Below are 18,872 nucleotides of genomic sequence, written 5' to 3'. Positions count from 1 at the left end.
TGTTGCTTAAAAAAAGTACCACACTATAGGTTTTCTTTAACGATCTTTTCTATCTTTTAACAAATTTGTTTGTATAATTGAATTCCATCTGAAAGATGTTAAAGTTTGTGTATAAGATATCTTACGAACACATATAACTCTGATCAAATTAACATGATAGGATTTTCTTATCACATGCTATTCCAGAGTACATTTTGAACATCATCCATTATTCAAGGGTAAAGAATTAAAAAGTGCTGCACTTTTGAAATTTGTATAGTTATTTTATATTGAGGAGGGGAGATGAGACTTTGTGATTGGAGGAGAGGAAACTGAGTGATATATTGTGAGATTTGTGCTGTAGTTATTTGATATGGAGGAGAGGAAATTGAGTGATATATTGTGAGATTTGTGCTGTAGTTATTTGATATGGAGGAGAGGAAACTGAGTGATATATTGTGAGATTTGTGCTGTAGTTATTTGATATGGAGGAGAGGAAACTGAGTGATATATTGTGAGATTTGTGCTGTAGTTATTTGATATGGAGGAGAGGAAACTGAGTGATATATTGTGAGATTTGTGCTGTAGTTATTTGATATTGTGAGATTTGAGAGGAAACTGAGTGATATATTGTGAGATTTGTATATAATTATATATTATTAAACATAACAAAGCTGTAGTTATTTGATATGGACACTAGGAGAGGAAACTGAGTGATATATTGTGAGATTTGTGCTGTAGTTATTTGATATGGAGGAGAGGACACAATGTTTATCCACTGAAAACAATTGTGATATATTGTGAGATTTGTGCTGTAGTTATTTGATATGGAGGAGAGGAAACTGAGTGATATATTGTGAGATTTGTGCTGTAGTTATTTGATATGGAGAGGAAACTGAGTGATATATCGTGAGATTTGTGCTGTAGTTATTTGATATGGAGGAGAGGAAACTGAGTGATATATTGTGAGATTTGTGCTGTAGTTATTTGATACGGAGGAGAGGAAACAGTGATATATTGTAAGATTTTTGCTGTAGTTATTTGATATGGAGGAGAGGCGACGAGACCGTATGCACTACCTAGCTGTGATGATACAGAAAACATACAAAGGATGGAAACAACAGAAACTGTACCAGCTAATGAGGGCTAGTCAGGTCATCATTGCTGCTCGGTTCAGAGGATTCTGGGTAAGTCACAACAATAGATCTTTAATTAAGCAGTATTACTACATACATGGAAACTTATGCATTTTGAAAATATAAAGGATGTATACATATAAATTAAAACTGCTTGAGAATCGAGGCTATAAATGTAATAAGTCCATTTACATTTACTGTTCAGGGATAGAAGCAGAGTAGGAAAACTGGATACGGACAATTGAGGTACTCAGGAACTTAAAGGTACCTGCCTAAGCTGATTTGCATAGAAGCAATGGCATTCATATGTTACACACATTTTCCTTGTTTTGTAAATTACGATGAAATATTGTGTAGTTGTTAAACTTAAATTCTGCATATTACAGGCCCAGAAACAATATCATAGGACAAAGAGAGCTACCTTGGTGTTACAGTGCTTTGTCCGTGGCTGGAGGGTAAGATCTTTATATCAACCTATTGTAATTTATGGGCAGGAGAATAAGCAGTTCACAAGTATGTTATGTAATTTATATATGCCATATACTGCAATTGCTGATAATTTCAGAAATCCAAATCTAGGTCACCTCTTTTTAAAAGTTGAACTTGGGGGAAAAACAGCTAGTACTGCTTGTTATGGAATCACCAGTGTTTTAGTTTAATTGCATTATAAAATGTCACAGTAGACTGTAAACCTCCTTCTGATTTAATTTGATGTTGGTATCGACAGTTTATGAAGTAAGGGAGATAACTCTGTGTGTGTTTGTTCAGGCACGTGTGCTGCTGAAGAAGCTGAAGAGAGAGAAATTGGAACTGTGGGCTGTGGCTATTATCAGGAAATATTTCCTTGGCTGGAAAGTTCGTAAAGAGTACAGGAAGAAGTTCCGAGCCCAGGCGGGCCCCAAAATTGTCAAGTTCATCCAGGTTGCATTGGTAGGTTAAAATAAAAATCCAAATCAATAACCATACTTGGAGCCCAGCAGTTCACCTGACCTGCTGTTAAAAGCTATGTGGAATATGTCAGTGTCACATTGTTTACTGTATTATAGGGATGATATAAAACAGTTATAATTGATCAGCTTCATTAATGACTTTTGAGTCCCAATATTTTGTTGCTTTGGATATTCTGAAATTATTTCACTATATGTTGAAAATTGTACAAGTTCTAATTATGTCTCTTTACTGCATGTTGACCACAGTTGCCGTTACTTAACCCTTAATCTCAAATGCATAAAAGAAACTAGCAAGTATTAGTTCTATGCGATCTAATTTTACACATTCATGAAACAATATCAGTCTAGTTTAACAAAACCTTTTATCTTAGAAATGATTACTGATCTATCTACTTTCCATTGTTTGTAGAAGAAACAGTTCTTATTGAATATGAAGAAAAGTCTGCCCTCCATGTCACCAACTGACCCCTACTGGCCTAAGTGTTCACCACGCTTTAAGGATGCATCAGACCAACTACAGGTCTTCTTCCATAGGTGGCGGGTAAGCATATACTTAGACTGGCCTAGTCCTTTCCCAAGGACTGCATTAGTAGGATAGTATTCAAGGGTAAGCTACTTATTATTGATATGGGGCCATCATGTGTTAACATATCTATCACATTTTGTTTCATGTTGATATTATCACCTAATTAATTTTTATTATTATTTATTTATTAAAAATGACCTTTCATTGTGTATTTTAGATTTTCAATATACTCATATATAATTTTTCTCTCTTCCACTAGCCCTCTGTCTTGTTCCTTGCTTGTCTCTTTTTATCTCTGCTATTCTCCTCTAAAGTGTGTGAGGATTTCAAAATGTAAGTGAAAAAGACATTGTTGGTGAGTGAGATACATAGATGTGATATGAATGTTTAGCCCACTATCACCCTCTCATTTCTTTTCTTTCTTTTTCTCTGTCTCTCTGTCTCTCTATGTGGAAGGAAAGTGTGTGTGTGTAATAAAGATGACAAAGGCATGTGTTTTGTTGTGTATATAGAAATGGTAATTGGTTTTTGTAAACCATATTTTCTTAATCATATATCTATGGATGAACCCTGATTGCAATATTCTAATGCTGATGGCAACTATGAAGATAAGAATGTTGTGTAAACTAGGATATCATCTACAATATACTTAAGTTATTGATTCACAAATAGTTGCAATCCTATACAAGTATGGAAGTTTCTGTGTGTGGAGTGTGTGTATGCTTATGTGATGTTAACTATACTTGTAAAAAATGCTTAAAAATAAAAAATTACAAAAAAAAAAAAAATTATTTATTTATTATTTTACTATATGAAGTAAAATCCATTAGTTAGATTTAAGTCTAATGTGATCATGTTCTACCTATTTCTACATTAGTTGATTATTTGGCCTTTGTTTTAGTGTGCGAAATACAGAGAGAAGTTTGACACGGCTGAGAGATACAAGATGAAAGAGAAGGTCACTGCCAGTGACCTATTCAAAGATAAGAAGGAGGGATATACACAAACGTAAGAACCTTGTATATAGACTGGGCTATAGTTTATTTAACCAGTTATAAACACAGATTATAACCCCAAATTTTATACTTTTTTTAATTAGGTGACCATTTTGAACTCTCTTTTATGTAGTGTAACACTATTTGGATTAAAGAGTTAACAAGGAAATCAGTAATTAAAGAATAGAGTTCTGATCTTCAAATAAAGTGTAGTGTAGTCTTATTTACAAAATCTTATACGTACAAATCCATGTTATAGGATTAATACCTAGGACGAAACCTTGTTCCAGGGTCAAATTAATTTCCATTGTTACTATTTGTGAAAACAACCAACTGATAGACATTTTTCCAATTTTTATGACTGATTTTGTTTTCAGGGTCTCCATGCAATTTGCTGGTGATTATCAAAATCTGCGACAAAACCCCAAATGGAAGAAAATGAACGAAGTAGCCAATGACAACCACGTTGTTTTTGCAGATGCTGTCAAAAAGGTCAACAGAGCCAATGGAAAGGTATGGGTTTAAAAACTGATAATATTTTATCTTAAACTGGTTCATTTGTATATTCTTGTACATAATAGTTTTTAAAGTTGTGGTTTTCCTTTTCATATTCTCTGACGTGTATTCAGGTTTGAATTTAGACAATACCAGGTACCAGTATGTAATGTTCTGTTTTATTCCATCTTTTCTAATTGTTGCCAAATCTGCTTTCACAAAGATGGCGAATTTTCTTCTTTGCATTACATTTTCATTATCTTTTTTGTAATATTGAAATAAAAACACATTTTATAACATGTTGTGTGGCTACAGGTTTCCATTGTCTCAACTTTGTGCAATAAAATTCACACTTTCATGATTTTCCATTGAATTGGAGATTTTTTAAATTAAATAAGAATATTTTGTTTTAGCTTACTTGAGGTTCATCAGTCTCAGAGAAAATGAAAATTAACATCAGATTTCAGATATACATAAAAAGAACAAACAGAACGCATCAGAAATGCCAGAAGGGGTTCTAAAGGATGGGTGGAACAAAGAAGAAAATTTCAAACACAATAATAACAATTGAAAGTATTTCACTGACAGATGAGTTTATTTACAGATGGTTGACCAGCTACTGGTGATCAGTACACAGGCCATATTAGTGATAGAACACCATACCATGATGGTCAAGTACCGCATTCCTGTCGCTGAAATCAAAAGGATATCACTGAGTCCCTTCAGAGACTCCCTAGTCGTCCTTCACCTTCAAAAGGTGAGCATGTGTTGTCAATGTCAGAAGAAAAGGGGAATTGGGGGTTAAAAGTCAACTACAAGGGGTGATTAGAGGTCAGAGGTTAACAAAACAAGGGTGATGTTGGGTCAGAAGTCAATAACAAGGAGAAAGAGAGTTTTTTTTAATAAAAGGAGATTAAGAGTCTGGAGTCAATGGAGATTGAGTATCAGAGGTCAGGGTTCAAAGGAAGTGAGTGAACAGAGGTTAGGACTCCGTGGTTAATAATGATAGAAAGTGTGGAATGCAACAAATCCATGATTGAACTGACAATAAATGTTGTTACTGGCCTAACTGCATTGATTTTTGCCAGGAAATTTGGTTTCCTCCCACAGTGAAAAGACCTCCTGTACTTGCATATAGATCTATGAGAGTTATAAGAGATCAGGACAAATATTTGTACAAAGTTCAAGGGTCAAGAGGGAAATGTACAGAGATCAAGGGTGAATCAAGATAGGTAATTGGAGGATAAGAAATGTACAAAGGGTTCAAGGCATGTTTGGGATAAAAGTCAAGAGAAAAATCAGTGGTCATGAATCCAGACATCTTTAATTAGCGGTGGTCGGATGAATCAGGCGTCAGGAAAGGATTTCATTATTCCTACTTCCTACCAGCAGTATTTTGTGTGTGGATTAACATGACATCCATAGAATGCGGTTTTAACATTAACGATTGTCATATTTGGTTTCATCAAGACCTTGCTTATCTTGACACCACCATATATTTCTGCATGTACTCTTGACAAGCATTCCTTCAAGAATTTGTATTAGCATGATTTAATAAAACACTTAAAGTGATTCTGAAAGTGGTCTCTCAGTACACAACTGATTCATTTTTATCATATGACTGGTTTTATTGTAATTTCATTTTACAAAGAAATAGCTCCAAAAATGAAGTATTTATATAATTACATGACAAGGCTATGGGATCATTTAGTCAAGACTGACTCAAATTGGAATGCAGACTTACATACAAAGTGTTTCCAGAAGTATATCAAACCTCTCGCCAATTTATTATGAGGGGACCCGATTATTGTGTTACCTGTGTCTGCCATCATAGTTTTAGTGCTAGCAACTTTATTGCTTTAGGATTTCCCTAAAACTGTAATTCACTAGTTGTCTTAGAGTTGTCTGCCCTTTTTGGAATATTTAAATTTGTTCAAACACTTTCCTGTATTAACTTCCAAATTACCTTAATGTAAGACCTTAGATGTTTCTTTTTCACCTTTTGTTACTTGAACCTTCCTAGAATAATTTTATGTTGTTGGTATCCTGTGTAGTATCATGGCTATGATTTACCTCCCTTGACTCATTTACCATATCGGTACTTAGTCATGACATATGCCTTGTGTTGTGGTAATTCATAGTTGTCTCCCTTGTTTACGGTACATTAGACAGAAGAGGAAGAGCTACCGTCTGATCCAGCAGTGAGTTACATGTGCCATTGTCATACTTTGAGCTTCACTATGTCTTCAGTTGTTTACTTTGCACAAATTTTAATGTAATTCTTTGTCTTTTGTTTGAATTTTTTTCAGAACAAATTTTGAATTTCAAACAAGATCTCAGAGATCAAAATGCTGCAGTTTGCTTATTTCATGATTAAAATAGTTTAACTATTGTCATATATTCTAGTATATGTATTAATTTAGTTTTAACATGGACCATTGTTAATTTTGTTTTAATATTCACATGTCTTTGAAATTCCACACATAAAATTAATCTATCATTTTCATTAAAATGTCATGTTTAAAGGATCAGAAGAAACCCATCTATTTATATGATCAATATATTAATTTGTAACTTTTAAAGAACTGAAGAACAGATTTAATGTTCTAGTAATTTCAGTATGATACATATAACATACATGGTTAGTTTAGCATTATTTTACTACAAAATTCACAAATTTAGATTTCATTTGAAATTTTAAATTTTTTGACTATGAAATGGTGTTACACATATATATCATTCACATACTATGTACAGAAAATGAATAAATTGTTTCAATATAAGTTATTTCTGACAATGTAATAGTATATAAACAAATGGACAAAAGAAGACTTTTAAAACAATTTTTTTTAATGGTTAGCATGAAAATGGTGATAAGCTGTCAAAGAAGGGAGATTTCCTGTTTTGCTGTGATCATGCCATCGAGGCAGTGGCTAAAACATACCTGGTGATACAGAACAGTACATCACAGCCACCTAATGTTCAGATATCTAAACAGTAAGTATGAGACACAGAATATCGAACTTGAGATACAGAACAGTACATCACAGGTGTCTTGTATTCAGATTTCTAAACAGTAAGTATGAGACACAGAATATCGAACTTGAGATACAGAGCAGTACATCACAGGTGTCTTGTATTCAGATATCTAAACAGTAAGTATGAGACACGGAATATCGAACTTGAGATACAAAGCAGTACATCACAGGTGTGTTGTATTCAGATATCTATCTAAACAGTAAGTATGAAAGCAGAAAATCTAGCTAGTTGTACAGATGCTTTTAACTGAGTAACAAGAAGCACACAGAATCATACCAAGTTCATCTTTTGTTATGACTTTTCCTATGAAGACTAACCATTTGAACAGTACAATTATTTAGAGGTAAATGAAGTGTGTGATTTTGTACAAATATAGTGTCTTGTTATTAGGTTTCATTACTTCCACAAATTTTGTTTCAAACTGGGTAAAGAAATGCGTTGGATATAAGAATGATTCTAGAGGAATATTTTGCATTAATTTTGCAAACTCATTGCCTGTTTTTTATTCAATCAACTTTATGTTAGTATGTTTATGGCTATTTAAGTTATTCAGACTATCATTATTTGATATATATATGACAATTCTTTTAATAATTCCAGATTTTCTGCACAGTTTGGGTCAACATCTGTTCAACTGAACTTCCAAAATGGAGTACAAGACATTGTTGGTGGTATAAAAATCCAAAGAAGGAAAAATGTCATGGATGTTCTACAGCCGTAGAGGAGTTTTGAATGTCTGGGAGTGTGGCACATCCATAGTGAAGTTTAATGACTGTCTGTTGATGTGTCACATCGATAGTGAAGTTTATTGTCTGTCTGTTGATGTGTCATATCCATAGTGAAGTTTATTGTCTGTTTGTTTATGTGGCATATCCATTGAGAGGTTTACATTTGTCTTTGGATATGGTGCATGCAAAGGTGAACATGCCACATTCAGAGGTTCAATAAGATAGATTTTATGTGTCTTAAGTGATGTGCCACATCCATACATGGGTTTTATTGTGGCACAATGATAAGAGGGGTTTTATGTGTCATAAAGTGATATAAGCCGCATCCATAGAGGATCGTTTTATGTTTCTGGGATGTGGCACATCCTTAAAGGTGTAGAAGTGTCTGTTGATGTGGCACATGCATGTGGAGGCTGTGTGTATGTGGTGGTGCCTTAAAAGGGTCAATTCCAAATATGTGAGGAAGCTCGACATCAGGGACAATGGTGTTAATAATCCAGCCTTGGATAGGAGAGCATTAGTGTTGTTCTAAGTAGAATGGAAGGTTTTGCTGTATGTTTGATGACACTAGAGCTACTCTGCAGATTTTTATAAATACATTTATTATTTCTGTAATGTTTTCCTTTAATATCATAAGAAAAGACATCTTCATAATAACATTACATGACAAAGGTTTCCTTGTTTCTTGAATAACAAACTTTTTCATCCTTAAAATCCAAAAGATATAACAAGGTTGTCATGTCTATTATTGAAAAATTGTGGATGACACCTTTTTGGGACAAATGTATACACATAATTTCTGAGAATTTCTTACTTGGATTTTTGTTGGTATACATCATAATCCTTACATATCCATGCTTTGTGTATTCTGCATTAACCAAGTGACAAACAAATGATTAACTCTTAACTGATGTCAGTCTGATGCAGATCAGTTCCACTGATGTCATGTATACAACAAAATGTATGGGTTTGTGTTTGGGATTTTTTTTTTTTACTGGAAGTGTATGAATCATAAGTGACGAATATTATACAGATATTGTGATGTCAATGAGCTTATCTACATATAGTGCTATTTATACATTGTTAATCTCTGTGTTTACTCATTATAGCTGTGCTAGATATCATATGTTAGCCAGAACTTTTTTGTTGATTTTTACAGATATTTTGTTAATGCATTTATTTACTATTGATCTGAACCAAGTGAAGTTAGAAGACCAATACCATATACGATATTTGTTAAACGAAATCAGATTGTAATTTTTCATCATTGATAGTAATGTGACCTCTAGTCTAATGATAAATGATAGTATATGTAATTAGAATTCTGATATATACTGTAGCATTTGATAACCATAAGATCAAAATAATTGAAATTAGTATAGATTTGAAGGTACATTGTACAAGTACTTAAACCTTTAATGTTTCAGTATATTACTAACACTTTGAGACAGATGTTGTAAATTGATTTTTAAATTCAACATTAACTGTACTTCTAAAAGTAATCAGAGGTTCATTATCGATATATATATTGAAAGGATAACTTACCAAGTGCTATCTTATCTTAATTTGACATAGTGCTTAGCACAATATAGGATTTGGTGCATCGCCATGCATCACTATGACAAAAGACCATGGTGATAGTGTGGATGTATTGAGGTATTATTGAGGGGTGATTTGTATGCAATATGTTAATGGTGCCTTATTGGCTGCTGATATGTTGTACTTAGATCTGTTTGTTTACATATTTAGACTATATTTCCATATCTATTGTATATGTTGTTTTCATTTTGTGCATTGGTTTTAATGACACCTGTCTATTCTGCAATGCCATGTGCCTTTTTTTTGGGCTCAAGAAAATTTGCCTATTTAACAATTTGCCTGGTTAGAAGGCGTGGCCTTTTTTGCGGTCTTATTTGTAATGTCAGTCCTTCAGACATTTTTTACTTGCCTGCAAATGCTATTCAATGTAATTTTTTGATTTGATTAACACAGATATCATTTAGATCAGGCACAAGTTTTCCCAACTTTGAATTGCCATTTTCAAGATATCTCATTAAACAAATAACATGACAGCTATAAAAATAGTTTCACCAATTAAAAAGTATTTTGTAAAAGATGGAAAGAAATTGATTTGGAACTTTTATTTCTTTAATCCATCAATGATATACGTAACAATTTGTTTGTTTTTTTACTTTTTCTTTACCGCTGCTCCTTTTTGAACAAACATCAATTATTGTTTATTGGACTCATGTTTGAAAATAGTGGCTTTCCTTCCATAGACGTCACATTCAGTGGATTTATACGAGGATAATCGGCCATTTGATACATTGTGTGATTTAGTACCGATACATCTCACAAATATAATTTCCAAAATGTTTATTTTTCATTTAAGGTTTTTGCATTACATGTATAACCAATAGACAAGTATCTCAATATACTGTGATGTACCTGTAGAAGATATGTACCTTTAAATGGTAGACTAGCGGACCAAAGCATACAGCAGGTATTACATTTACAGACAATTAACCAGTGCTGATTTCTGTAAATCCCATGTATTGTTTAATTTATTCTACCAATATGTCTGCATTAATTCTTGAAATGTTTGAGTAAACTCCAAGAGACTTTGACAATTAAATTGTTTAAAATTTAAAATTGGAATTGTTGTAAATTTTGTTTGATAAGAAAATCACTTCTTGTTTGAAACTTATCTGTTAACATGTTTTTGTCATGGTTTTATGCTTGAAGTAAGTTAGGACCTGACAATGCACATTGTTATTTATATTTAACAATCACTGTGCAAATTACCTAAATATTTTTTGCTTAAAATGTTGAGTCAAGAATTGCATAGAGAATACATGACCATGTTGTAAAATATAAGCTGTATTTCGGTGAGGGTGAAGAAAGACAAAATTGGCAAGCCTCTTGAGAGTCACTTTTGTCTTCCTGTCCTGATTCAAAATAAGACACTGACCATGCATTCTACTTATCCTGCAACATTGATTGAAAATCATACTATTGAAACTTTAACAGTTTTGTTCAATCTGTGTTTCACACCAGTTGTCTCCGAAATCCATAGTATGAAAACCTCAGGTTTATTTGTTGATGTTAGGACATTTTTGAAAAATTTGGTATGTTACACTAGAATTAGGATGTTTCACTAGAATCCTCAGAGAAATAAAGTGGATTTGTGTTTAGTTCACCAGAAGTGAGAAATAAGCAGGATGCCTATATATATATGCAGTAATGCAATAAATCAGTTTCTGACTTTAACTATAATTCTGAGTGATCACATTAGTATTTGAAAATTTGGGAAAGTAAAACTAGTCTTATAGACTGCCAGATATCAGTGAGATCTCATTACGAAGTACATATAGGTATATGGTACTGTTATATTCAGGTTTTGTATCAACTTTGAAACTTTATATAAAACTGATCTTTTCTACCATCCTGTGTTAATGATAATGTTTTATTTCTTGTTTTATTGACAAATCTGTTTTATGGTACATGTATATGTATTTAACAGTAGAACTTTATAATCTATATTTATAAAATCAAAACCAACTTTGGTATAGATATTTAAAAAAAAACAGAAACCATGTTTAGATTAGACAGTAGTGATAATTGTGTAAAGTACGGAGATGGACATATTTACTGACTTTGGACACTGTCTTTGTTGTTGGTAGAGAACAGTCTCTGGTGTAGACTCTGCTTTGTTTTCTCCTTTTTATAGTATTTATCTCACTGTAACTTGTAAATGTTAAGTTTATAGTGTTTAATGTAATCTATCTATAATATTATATACACGTGGTGTTTTTTTGTACTTTTTGTATTCAGGGCTTTCTTTCATGTTTTTGTAATCATAGTTATTTGTTTTGAGGCCGGCAGCTCCACAAATACAGTTTTGTTTTAGATCTTTAACACCAAAGACAGGTAGGTGTGCTGAAATTCAATCGAAATTCAATCTTCCTCCAGACACCAATTATGTTCACAAAACTGGCTTACATTGAGGACATGTTGAATGCTCGGAAATTATTCATTATGAAACTGTTTTGAAAGTTACACTGTGTTAAGTGTTTGGGCCAATATTTTCTAAGATATGATACTGAGATGTGTATTAATATGTTTGTGTCATTGTGCTCTTCGATGATTTATTTTCTACTTAATTGGTTTTCTTTGAAAATTTATAGGAAATTGATTTGTATAGAAATTGTCTTGTAGTAAAATACATTTGTTTTGTTGATGCATTTCTGCTCATTGTACTTTTCATGACAATCTGTTTGACTAACTTATTTGGTTGTTTGCTTTCCTGATGTACTGTATTTTTCAGAGGTCACATCAAAAAACCACTTTTTTAAGTACTGTTACATTAGAAATACATACTAAAAATTGTGCAAAGCTGACTTCTTGATTTAGAGACTTGGAGTTCTTTAAGACGTTTGAAATTACAGAAACATAGATGCTCTTTGTTCTTTTTGTATGTTACTTTTATTACATAAAAGTTGATTTAGTCTTTAATGAGGAGTATCCTTTACAAATCCAGTTCTGTATAATATAAACGTATGTTTCATTATTTGTATTTTTCATTGTTGTATACTTTAACATGGAAATTCTTTTGTGAAGTCATAATCTGCCTGTTTTAAGAATGTCTCCAGGACTTTTTTTTTCCACAAAGCAAATGAAGCTTATGATAAATTGCTATGAGGTCAAAGGTCAAAGTCATGTACTATAAACATATTTAGGAAAATATCTTGAGGTCTGTATGGGTGATTTCAATTACTTTCTCCATTGCTTCTACAGGAATTATTAACTGTCAATTGTTTTTCATTTTCAGAGGTCAAATATTAAGGTCACCATTACTATAAGTAGAAATTGGAATAAACAACAAAAACTATATCTGAATGTTACTGGTAAATATATTACTTATATCATAATGAAGCATTATTCACCAAAATCAAATGAGAAGTCACCCAGCTGCAGGTCAGGGTCATCAGTCAAAATGCTCAGGTCAAATTTGATGTATGTAACTGGGAGGTATTTTGGTTACAACATATTGAAGTGTTATCAACTGAAATCAAATGAGCATTCGACAAATGACAGCTCAAGGTCATCAGATCAAAGGTCAAGACGGAATTTGATATATTACACAAATATTTCAGGTTAAAAGCTGAGGTCAAATTTGAAAAACAGGTTGATATTTTATAACAATGAAGTACAATTAATTGAATTTAAGTGAGAAATTTCCCAACAACATGTCAAGATCACTAAATAACACTTCGGTGTAGTCTGATGTAATGCAGGGCCCTTTCTAACATGTAAAGTACATACTTTAGTTGTCAACTTGACCTATATATCCTTTGTTATCAGGTGTGTTACCCACAGTAATTACAATGTATGTTCTCATCAACTGATATATTTTTTCATAAATCACTCCAATTTTGTGTATTTATCCTCTTAATTTACATGTTCTGTTGAATTTAATGATTTGGAAAGTACATACTGTCATATACACAACAGGCCACAGGTTTTTATTATGAATGATGTTTTTGCAGTCCTCTTCAATCCATAGAATTTGCTTCCGTGGAAATATTGACCCTACAGGTAAACCATGTATGGACATATTTGTCCTAGTTGAAAGTTCATGTTTGTACAAAATAGATATGAAATGATGTCAGCAAAAATGACGTCAGATGGTGCCTGTAAGTAATTAGTGTAAAAACCTCTATATGGTGTGACAGGGAAAGTTAGCAAGTTTGTTTTACAACTTGTAGACCAATAGTATTAACAATTTCTTCTATATTATGATAATTATCACATTATTTCAAGTCACAATGATATTGGACCTGCAAAGTAATCTTGAAATGTTGATCATAACAAACCAGATTTTTGTGATACTGTTCTTTCTTGCATCATCTACAAATTATTACCTAAACATGTATGCCATTTTTTATATCAAATTGAACCATTCCATTATCATGAAAAGCGGGCCGAGTTTTCATTTTGAAGATTCTTATTCTCTTGGATTAAAATTAACAGAATTGTCATATAATGTGTGCATCGTAGGTTATTAGCCGGAGATGTCTCAACTATCAATAACCTTATAGAATATTTAAGACATTTTTTATAAGTGGTCAATAAGATTTATTTATAACATTAATTTTTACATATATTTACCAGTATATTTCAGTGAGAGTTTTATACCATTTAACTTAATAATTGTCACAAAATTGATATCTATAATTTGCCTGTGATAAAGTTAAGTGGGAGAGGCTTAGTTCTTATAAGGCAAAGAGTATTGTTTCCATTTTTTTCCCTCTATATTTCGAAGTTATCTATTTTTTTTAAATTTTATTTTACTCTTGCAATTTATTTCAAATAAGAAAAAAAAAGAACTTTTATCCAGAAAATTATTTCAGTAAAAAGACACCTTAAAACTAGGTGCTACATGTGCCTTTGCATACCAGATATGCAAAATCTTGCTGGGAACAATACCTAGGGTAGTTATTGGAACATAGTAACAGACATACACAACACCTGTTCTGTCAGAATGGAGCCCAGTACAATAATCTAGAAATATGTCCAGTGAATGCTATATGCTGTCCATTATTATTTTCTTTTTGGGTTTTGCACAAGGTTGGTATTCACACATGTATTTCAGTACAATGTGAGAGATCCTTCTATTCTGGTAATTTATGATAATTAAAAATCACCACCATAAGAATATTACTTATAATTGTGGTTGAATGATAATGTGTATAACATTTTCTGAAATCTTCCAATACATACTTAAATTGGACCATGTACAACATGTATAGTACCAGTGTAATAGATAGCAGTATTACTATATAACTAATTTGCTTAACACAATATATATTCAAATGTAGAACTGCTCTGCTATCCATTTCAATCAACTCTCTATTCCAAGAACAGGCTGTGCTTTTATGGTTTTCCAATTTTGTAATCGCTTAGATTGTACATAGAAATTTAATTGCTAGTCCCTAAGATCTCGCATATGTTATGTTGTGGAGAGTGCAGTAATATCATGTCCAAATGGAATAAATATGTACAAACAGAAAATGTGATTTTCATTCAGGAAACAGATATTGTTCTTTCTTTTTGCACTAAGTACAAACATTCACTGTTCTACAAAACAAAAAAATATCAACATGTCAACAAAATAATAATTCTAACCAATCGTATGAAGGCTTTGAAATATAAACAAACGAAAAATTTACAATAAGACCAGAATATTCCAGAAAGGTAAGCATTTTCTGCTTCATTTTGACATCATCATTGAAATCTTTGATCAACATCCAGTAACTGCCACCACCTTGAAATAAGGCCCAGATTATAATAAGGAAGTAAGAAAAAATGTGTCTGTGAATACTTCAAAATTGTTAAAATACATTGTCATGGACTCTTACCGAGTGGGGTAGCAATAGCTTAGTCTGGTAGTGTTTGCCTAATAACCTCAGGTGAAGATCCGAGATACATGGTTTGATGCTCTCCCCCCATGGCAGTTTGTATTTCTCAGGAAGATATGAAACAGACCTCTCACAAGTTGTTAGCTAGGAAGCAACCAGCCACTTTGTTGTTCATTGGACGATAAATCTAACAAAGAAACATTTTCATTTCAAGCAGACTTGTACACCTTAGTGTGATGGTTATATTGCCAAGGGCACATACATCAGTGTCCACGGATGAAGCCCCAGTAGGTTTCCACCCAAAAGTTGTAAAGAAATAAGGATTATTTGAATAATGTTTTGTCTCATTTTGTAATGACGTGTGCACAGCTGACATTTGCATAGAAGCCATTACATATACTTCTGAACTGACATTTAATTGGTTAGTTAGATATGTCACAAAAGGTATACTTTAAAATGGTAATAACATTAACAAGAACACACTTCAGATTTGTAAGCTTCATATCCGAAGTCGGAACAAGTCTCAGGGTCTATACATCACTGATGTTTTAAGCACTATGATAAAATAATGGTAAATCTAATAAGTGAAAAGGCATAGAACTTGTGATGAGACAACATATAATTTATTGTCAATACAAACGGCATTCCACTTTTTATAACACACAATATTTCACCAGGTGAATATGAGTGCACATTTATACCAACTTTCATACCAAATCAAAGTCATTCATTTCTTACACATTTAATTAATATGTAGTATTCCATTTACTCAATGACCATCATATTCCTGTTATTGACAACTGACAAACTCTTGGCACATTTACAGTAATGTTGTGCTAGAAATAACTGAAACACTCCAATGTTAGACTGATTAAATTCAACGATAACGACTTTGACGAATTTTACCAAATCAAGACGGGCTATGATAACTTGGTCTTCCAAGTTCTTAACATATCTAGGCACAAGAGTGCTGATTTTCCTGTCACCAACAAGAATAAATAAAAGTTGTCACTCTTGAAGACTCTTTCAGAAACAATGAAGGTCATCAGCATTTTTTCTCCAACATAGTAAATATTTCAAATGCCATTGTTTGGCAAGCAGTGGCCAAAGCTCCCTACAAAGATTGAATGTAATAAGAAATCTTGTCAAGCATTTATATCAAGAAATATTATTAATTGGTTAATAACTTATGTTTATCATAGTATATAGTAAAACTGAAATCGCTGTATGTACAATGTACTCCTTTTTACATATATGTTCTGATAATCAGAAATCAGAAGGACTTTGGAGCCCACCATTTTATCATCTTAATTGGTTCTATGTAATTGGATCTATTCCTTCTTTACTCTTTGATCTTACCCATTTGTTGCATTAACAGGTAAATTGATAAAACTGATTTAAAAAATATGAGAAATACCTGTCAAATACTTCATGAGAGAAAAAAGATAATAAATTGATATATTGAAATTCTAGATGGCCACAAGTTATCCATGAAATTATAATTCATCCAACACTTCTTGAAAAATACTAATAAAAGATGGCCACCTGCCATTTTGTTTTCTTGATTACTCTCATAATTGAATGGTTACAACTAGACACCATGTTAAGGGTAATCTACATATGAAGTTTGAGAAATATCCTTCCTGTACATCTTAAGAAATTGCGATAATGTATTTTCTTCAGACAGAGGATGGACCAATGATGTAGGACGATTAGCCCACCCTGATCTCATGATGGTGGACTGAAATGAATCATTCTGCACAGCATATGTTGTCAGCTTTGAATACAGTAATGTGATAGGTGGGGTACAAACGATAATTATTCTCCGAAAAGGAAAGGAAAATGATAGTTTAATTCTAACAATCAAAAACTGCACAACATAGTTAACAAAATGACCCACATCATCTGATCTCATCATCAGCATCTACTATCTCTAAAAACATTTTTAAGAATGTGGAGAAAAATATTAGAATTTCCAAAGTTATCACGATCATTATAAGCTTATTCTTTAATAACAAGTTTCAGTGTACTGTATCAATCAAAAGTAAACGTATTTTGCTGTATTCAAAAGCAAACCCCCTCCCCTCTTTGAAATTTCCTATCTATAGATAAATTCTATACATGTGTACATTTCTCAACAATATTGATATATAGATATATTCATCCCCTGCATCATAACGCCACAACTTTTTAAGCCTCCTAATTCTAAACAATGACAACTTTTCCTACATTCAATCAATTCATTCATAAACTCTGTGTTTCAACACTTCAATATTTAACAAGACATTACAGCATACTTACATGTATAATACAGAAATATTTTACATGAAACATCTGCATGTTTCTCCTATCGATATCTTACAAAACAATAACAATACAAAAAAATTCAACAAGGTAAAAAAATGAAAACACAATCCACTGATAAGCACTCTGTTAGTTATGCAAACAAAATTCAACATCTCCCATTTTCATTATTAAAAACAAAAAGAACTTTTCATCAAACTAGCTGTATACATATTTATAAACATATACATCACTACTATCATAATACTTCATTTTTGTTAATAAATTCTAATACCATCTAGAATAGATCTATGAAAAATTATTTTTCTCTACAAAATTTTCAACACATGTTTAATATAAATCAAATGTCCTGCTCCATTCTTGTTAAAGCACACAGAATGTTGGCATACACAGGTTTGCATAGCGCTTATATTTAGCAACCGTTGTATTTTAATTACATATTTAAGATCTGAGTAAAAGTGTGAAAATTCTGAACCCTGAGAAATCTTTGCCTTTAAACTATCTTTCTGTGACACTTTTAAAGGGCTGTTTACTAAATACATGTAACCGCATTATACAAAATAATAAACCTGCAAAAATCCAGGAACAAATCACAGAAATGAGACCCTTAAAACACAGTAGTACAAATGTATGTCTCAAAGACACAGAAATTTACATACAGCTCACTTGTATTCTTGTATACCTATCTTAAGAAACATGCTGGCACAATCAAGTACATTCATTAACCAGAGATACATGGGCCTTAACAGTCACCTGAGTTACTTAAATGCTGTCATTTTTGTTGTTGTAACACAGCTTTGGATATGTCATAGAATCATTAATTAAAAACCTAAGATTAAAACTTGAACTACACTGAACATGTAATGCAAATGCAAACTGTGCATTAAATTTACCACCATCCCATGTTATACTCTCTAATCAAATCTGAGTTATTTCCATTGTTAATTAAACAATTTATGCCCTAGATAATGTTGATTATTAAATTGTAGTAAATTTTACCTTGTCCCCAGTGAGTAATTCACAATATTGGTAAAGTGCACATCCTTACATCTATGTAGAGTATTTTTTATCCTACTTTATCTGAATCTTGAGAAAATTTTTGAAATTAGAACCAATATGACCTCTTTTGGCCTTGTTTCTAAGGCCTCTGAAGGGTGGGAAGCTCAAGCACACAATTCACAATTTTGATTCACTAAGGTTTCTGCAAAATTGCGTAAAAAATGATTCAGGGATTATTTAGAAGAAGTCGCAAATGTAAATCATTTTTGGATGAACATTGCACAATACACATGTACAATA

At 32.2% G+C, this 18,872-nt stretch overlaps 1 protein-coding gene across 1 annotated transcript in view; it reads left to right on the top strand.

Annotated features, from left to right (window-relative positions):
• LOC132556769 (unconventional myosin-Ia-like) overlaps positions 1-8,766 on the top strand; it is a 41,996-nt gene extending 33,230 nt beyond the window's left edge. The window contains exons 22-30 of the mRNA XM_060221210.1: positions 1,017-1,166; positions 1,502-1,570; positions 1,884-2,045; positions 2,475-2,606; positions 3,493-3,599; positions 3,964-4,099; positions 4,686-4,838; positions 6,942-7,078; positions 7,721-8,766. Coding sequence (XP_060077193.1) covers positions 1,017-1,166; positions 1,502-1,570; positions 1,884-2,045; positions 2,475-2,606; positions 3,493-3,599; positions 3,964-4,099; positions 4,686-4,838; positions 6,942-7,078; positions 7,721-7,841 — 1,167 coding nt within the window. The 3' untranslated portion in view covers positions 7,842-8,766. The remainder of the gene's footprint in view (positions 1-1,016; positions 1,167-1,501; positions 1,571-1,883; positions 2,046-2,474; positions 2,607-3,492; positions 3,600-3,963; positions 4,100-4,685; positions 4,839-6,941; positions 7,079-7,720) is intronic.
• The last annotated feature ends 10,106 nt before the right edge of the window (positions 8,767-18,872 follow it).

Source organism: Ylistrum balloti, unplaced genomic scaffold (assembly GCF_031769215.1).
Source record: "Ylistrum balloti isolate Yb309-2 unplaced genomic scaffold, AGI_CSIRO_Ybal_v1 Utg370590, whole genome shotgun sequence".
NCBI classification, from domain to species: Eukaryota; Metazoa; Mollusca; class Bivalvia; order Pectinida; family Pectinidae; genus Ylistrum; species Ylistrum balloti.
This window is presented reverse-complemented; position numbering and strand designations above follow the sequence as displayed.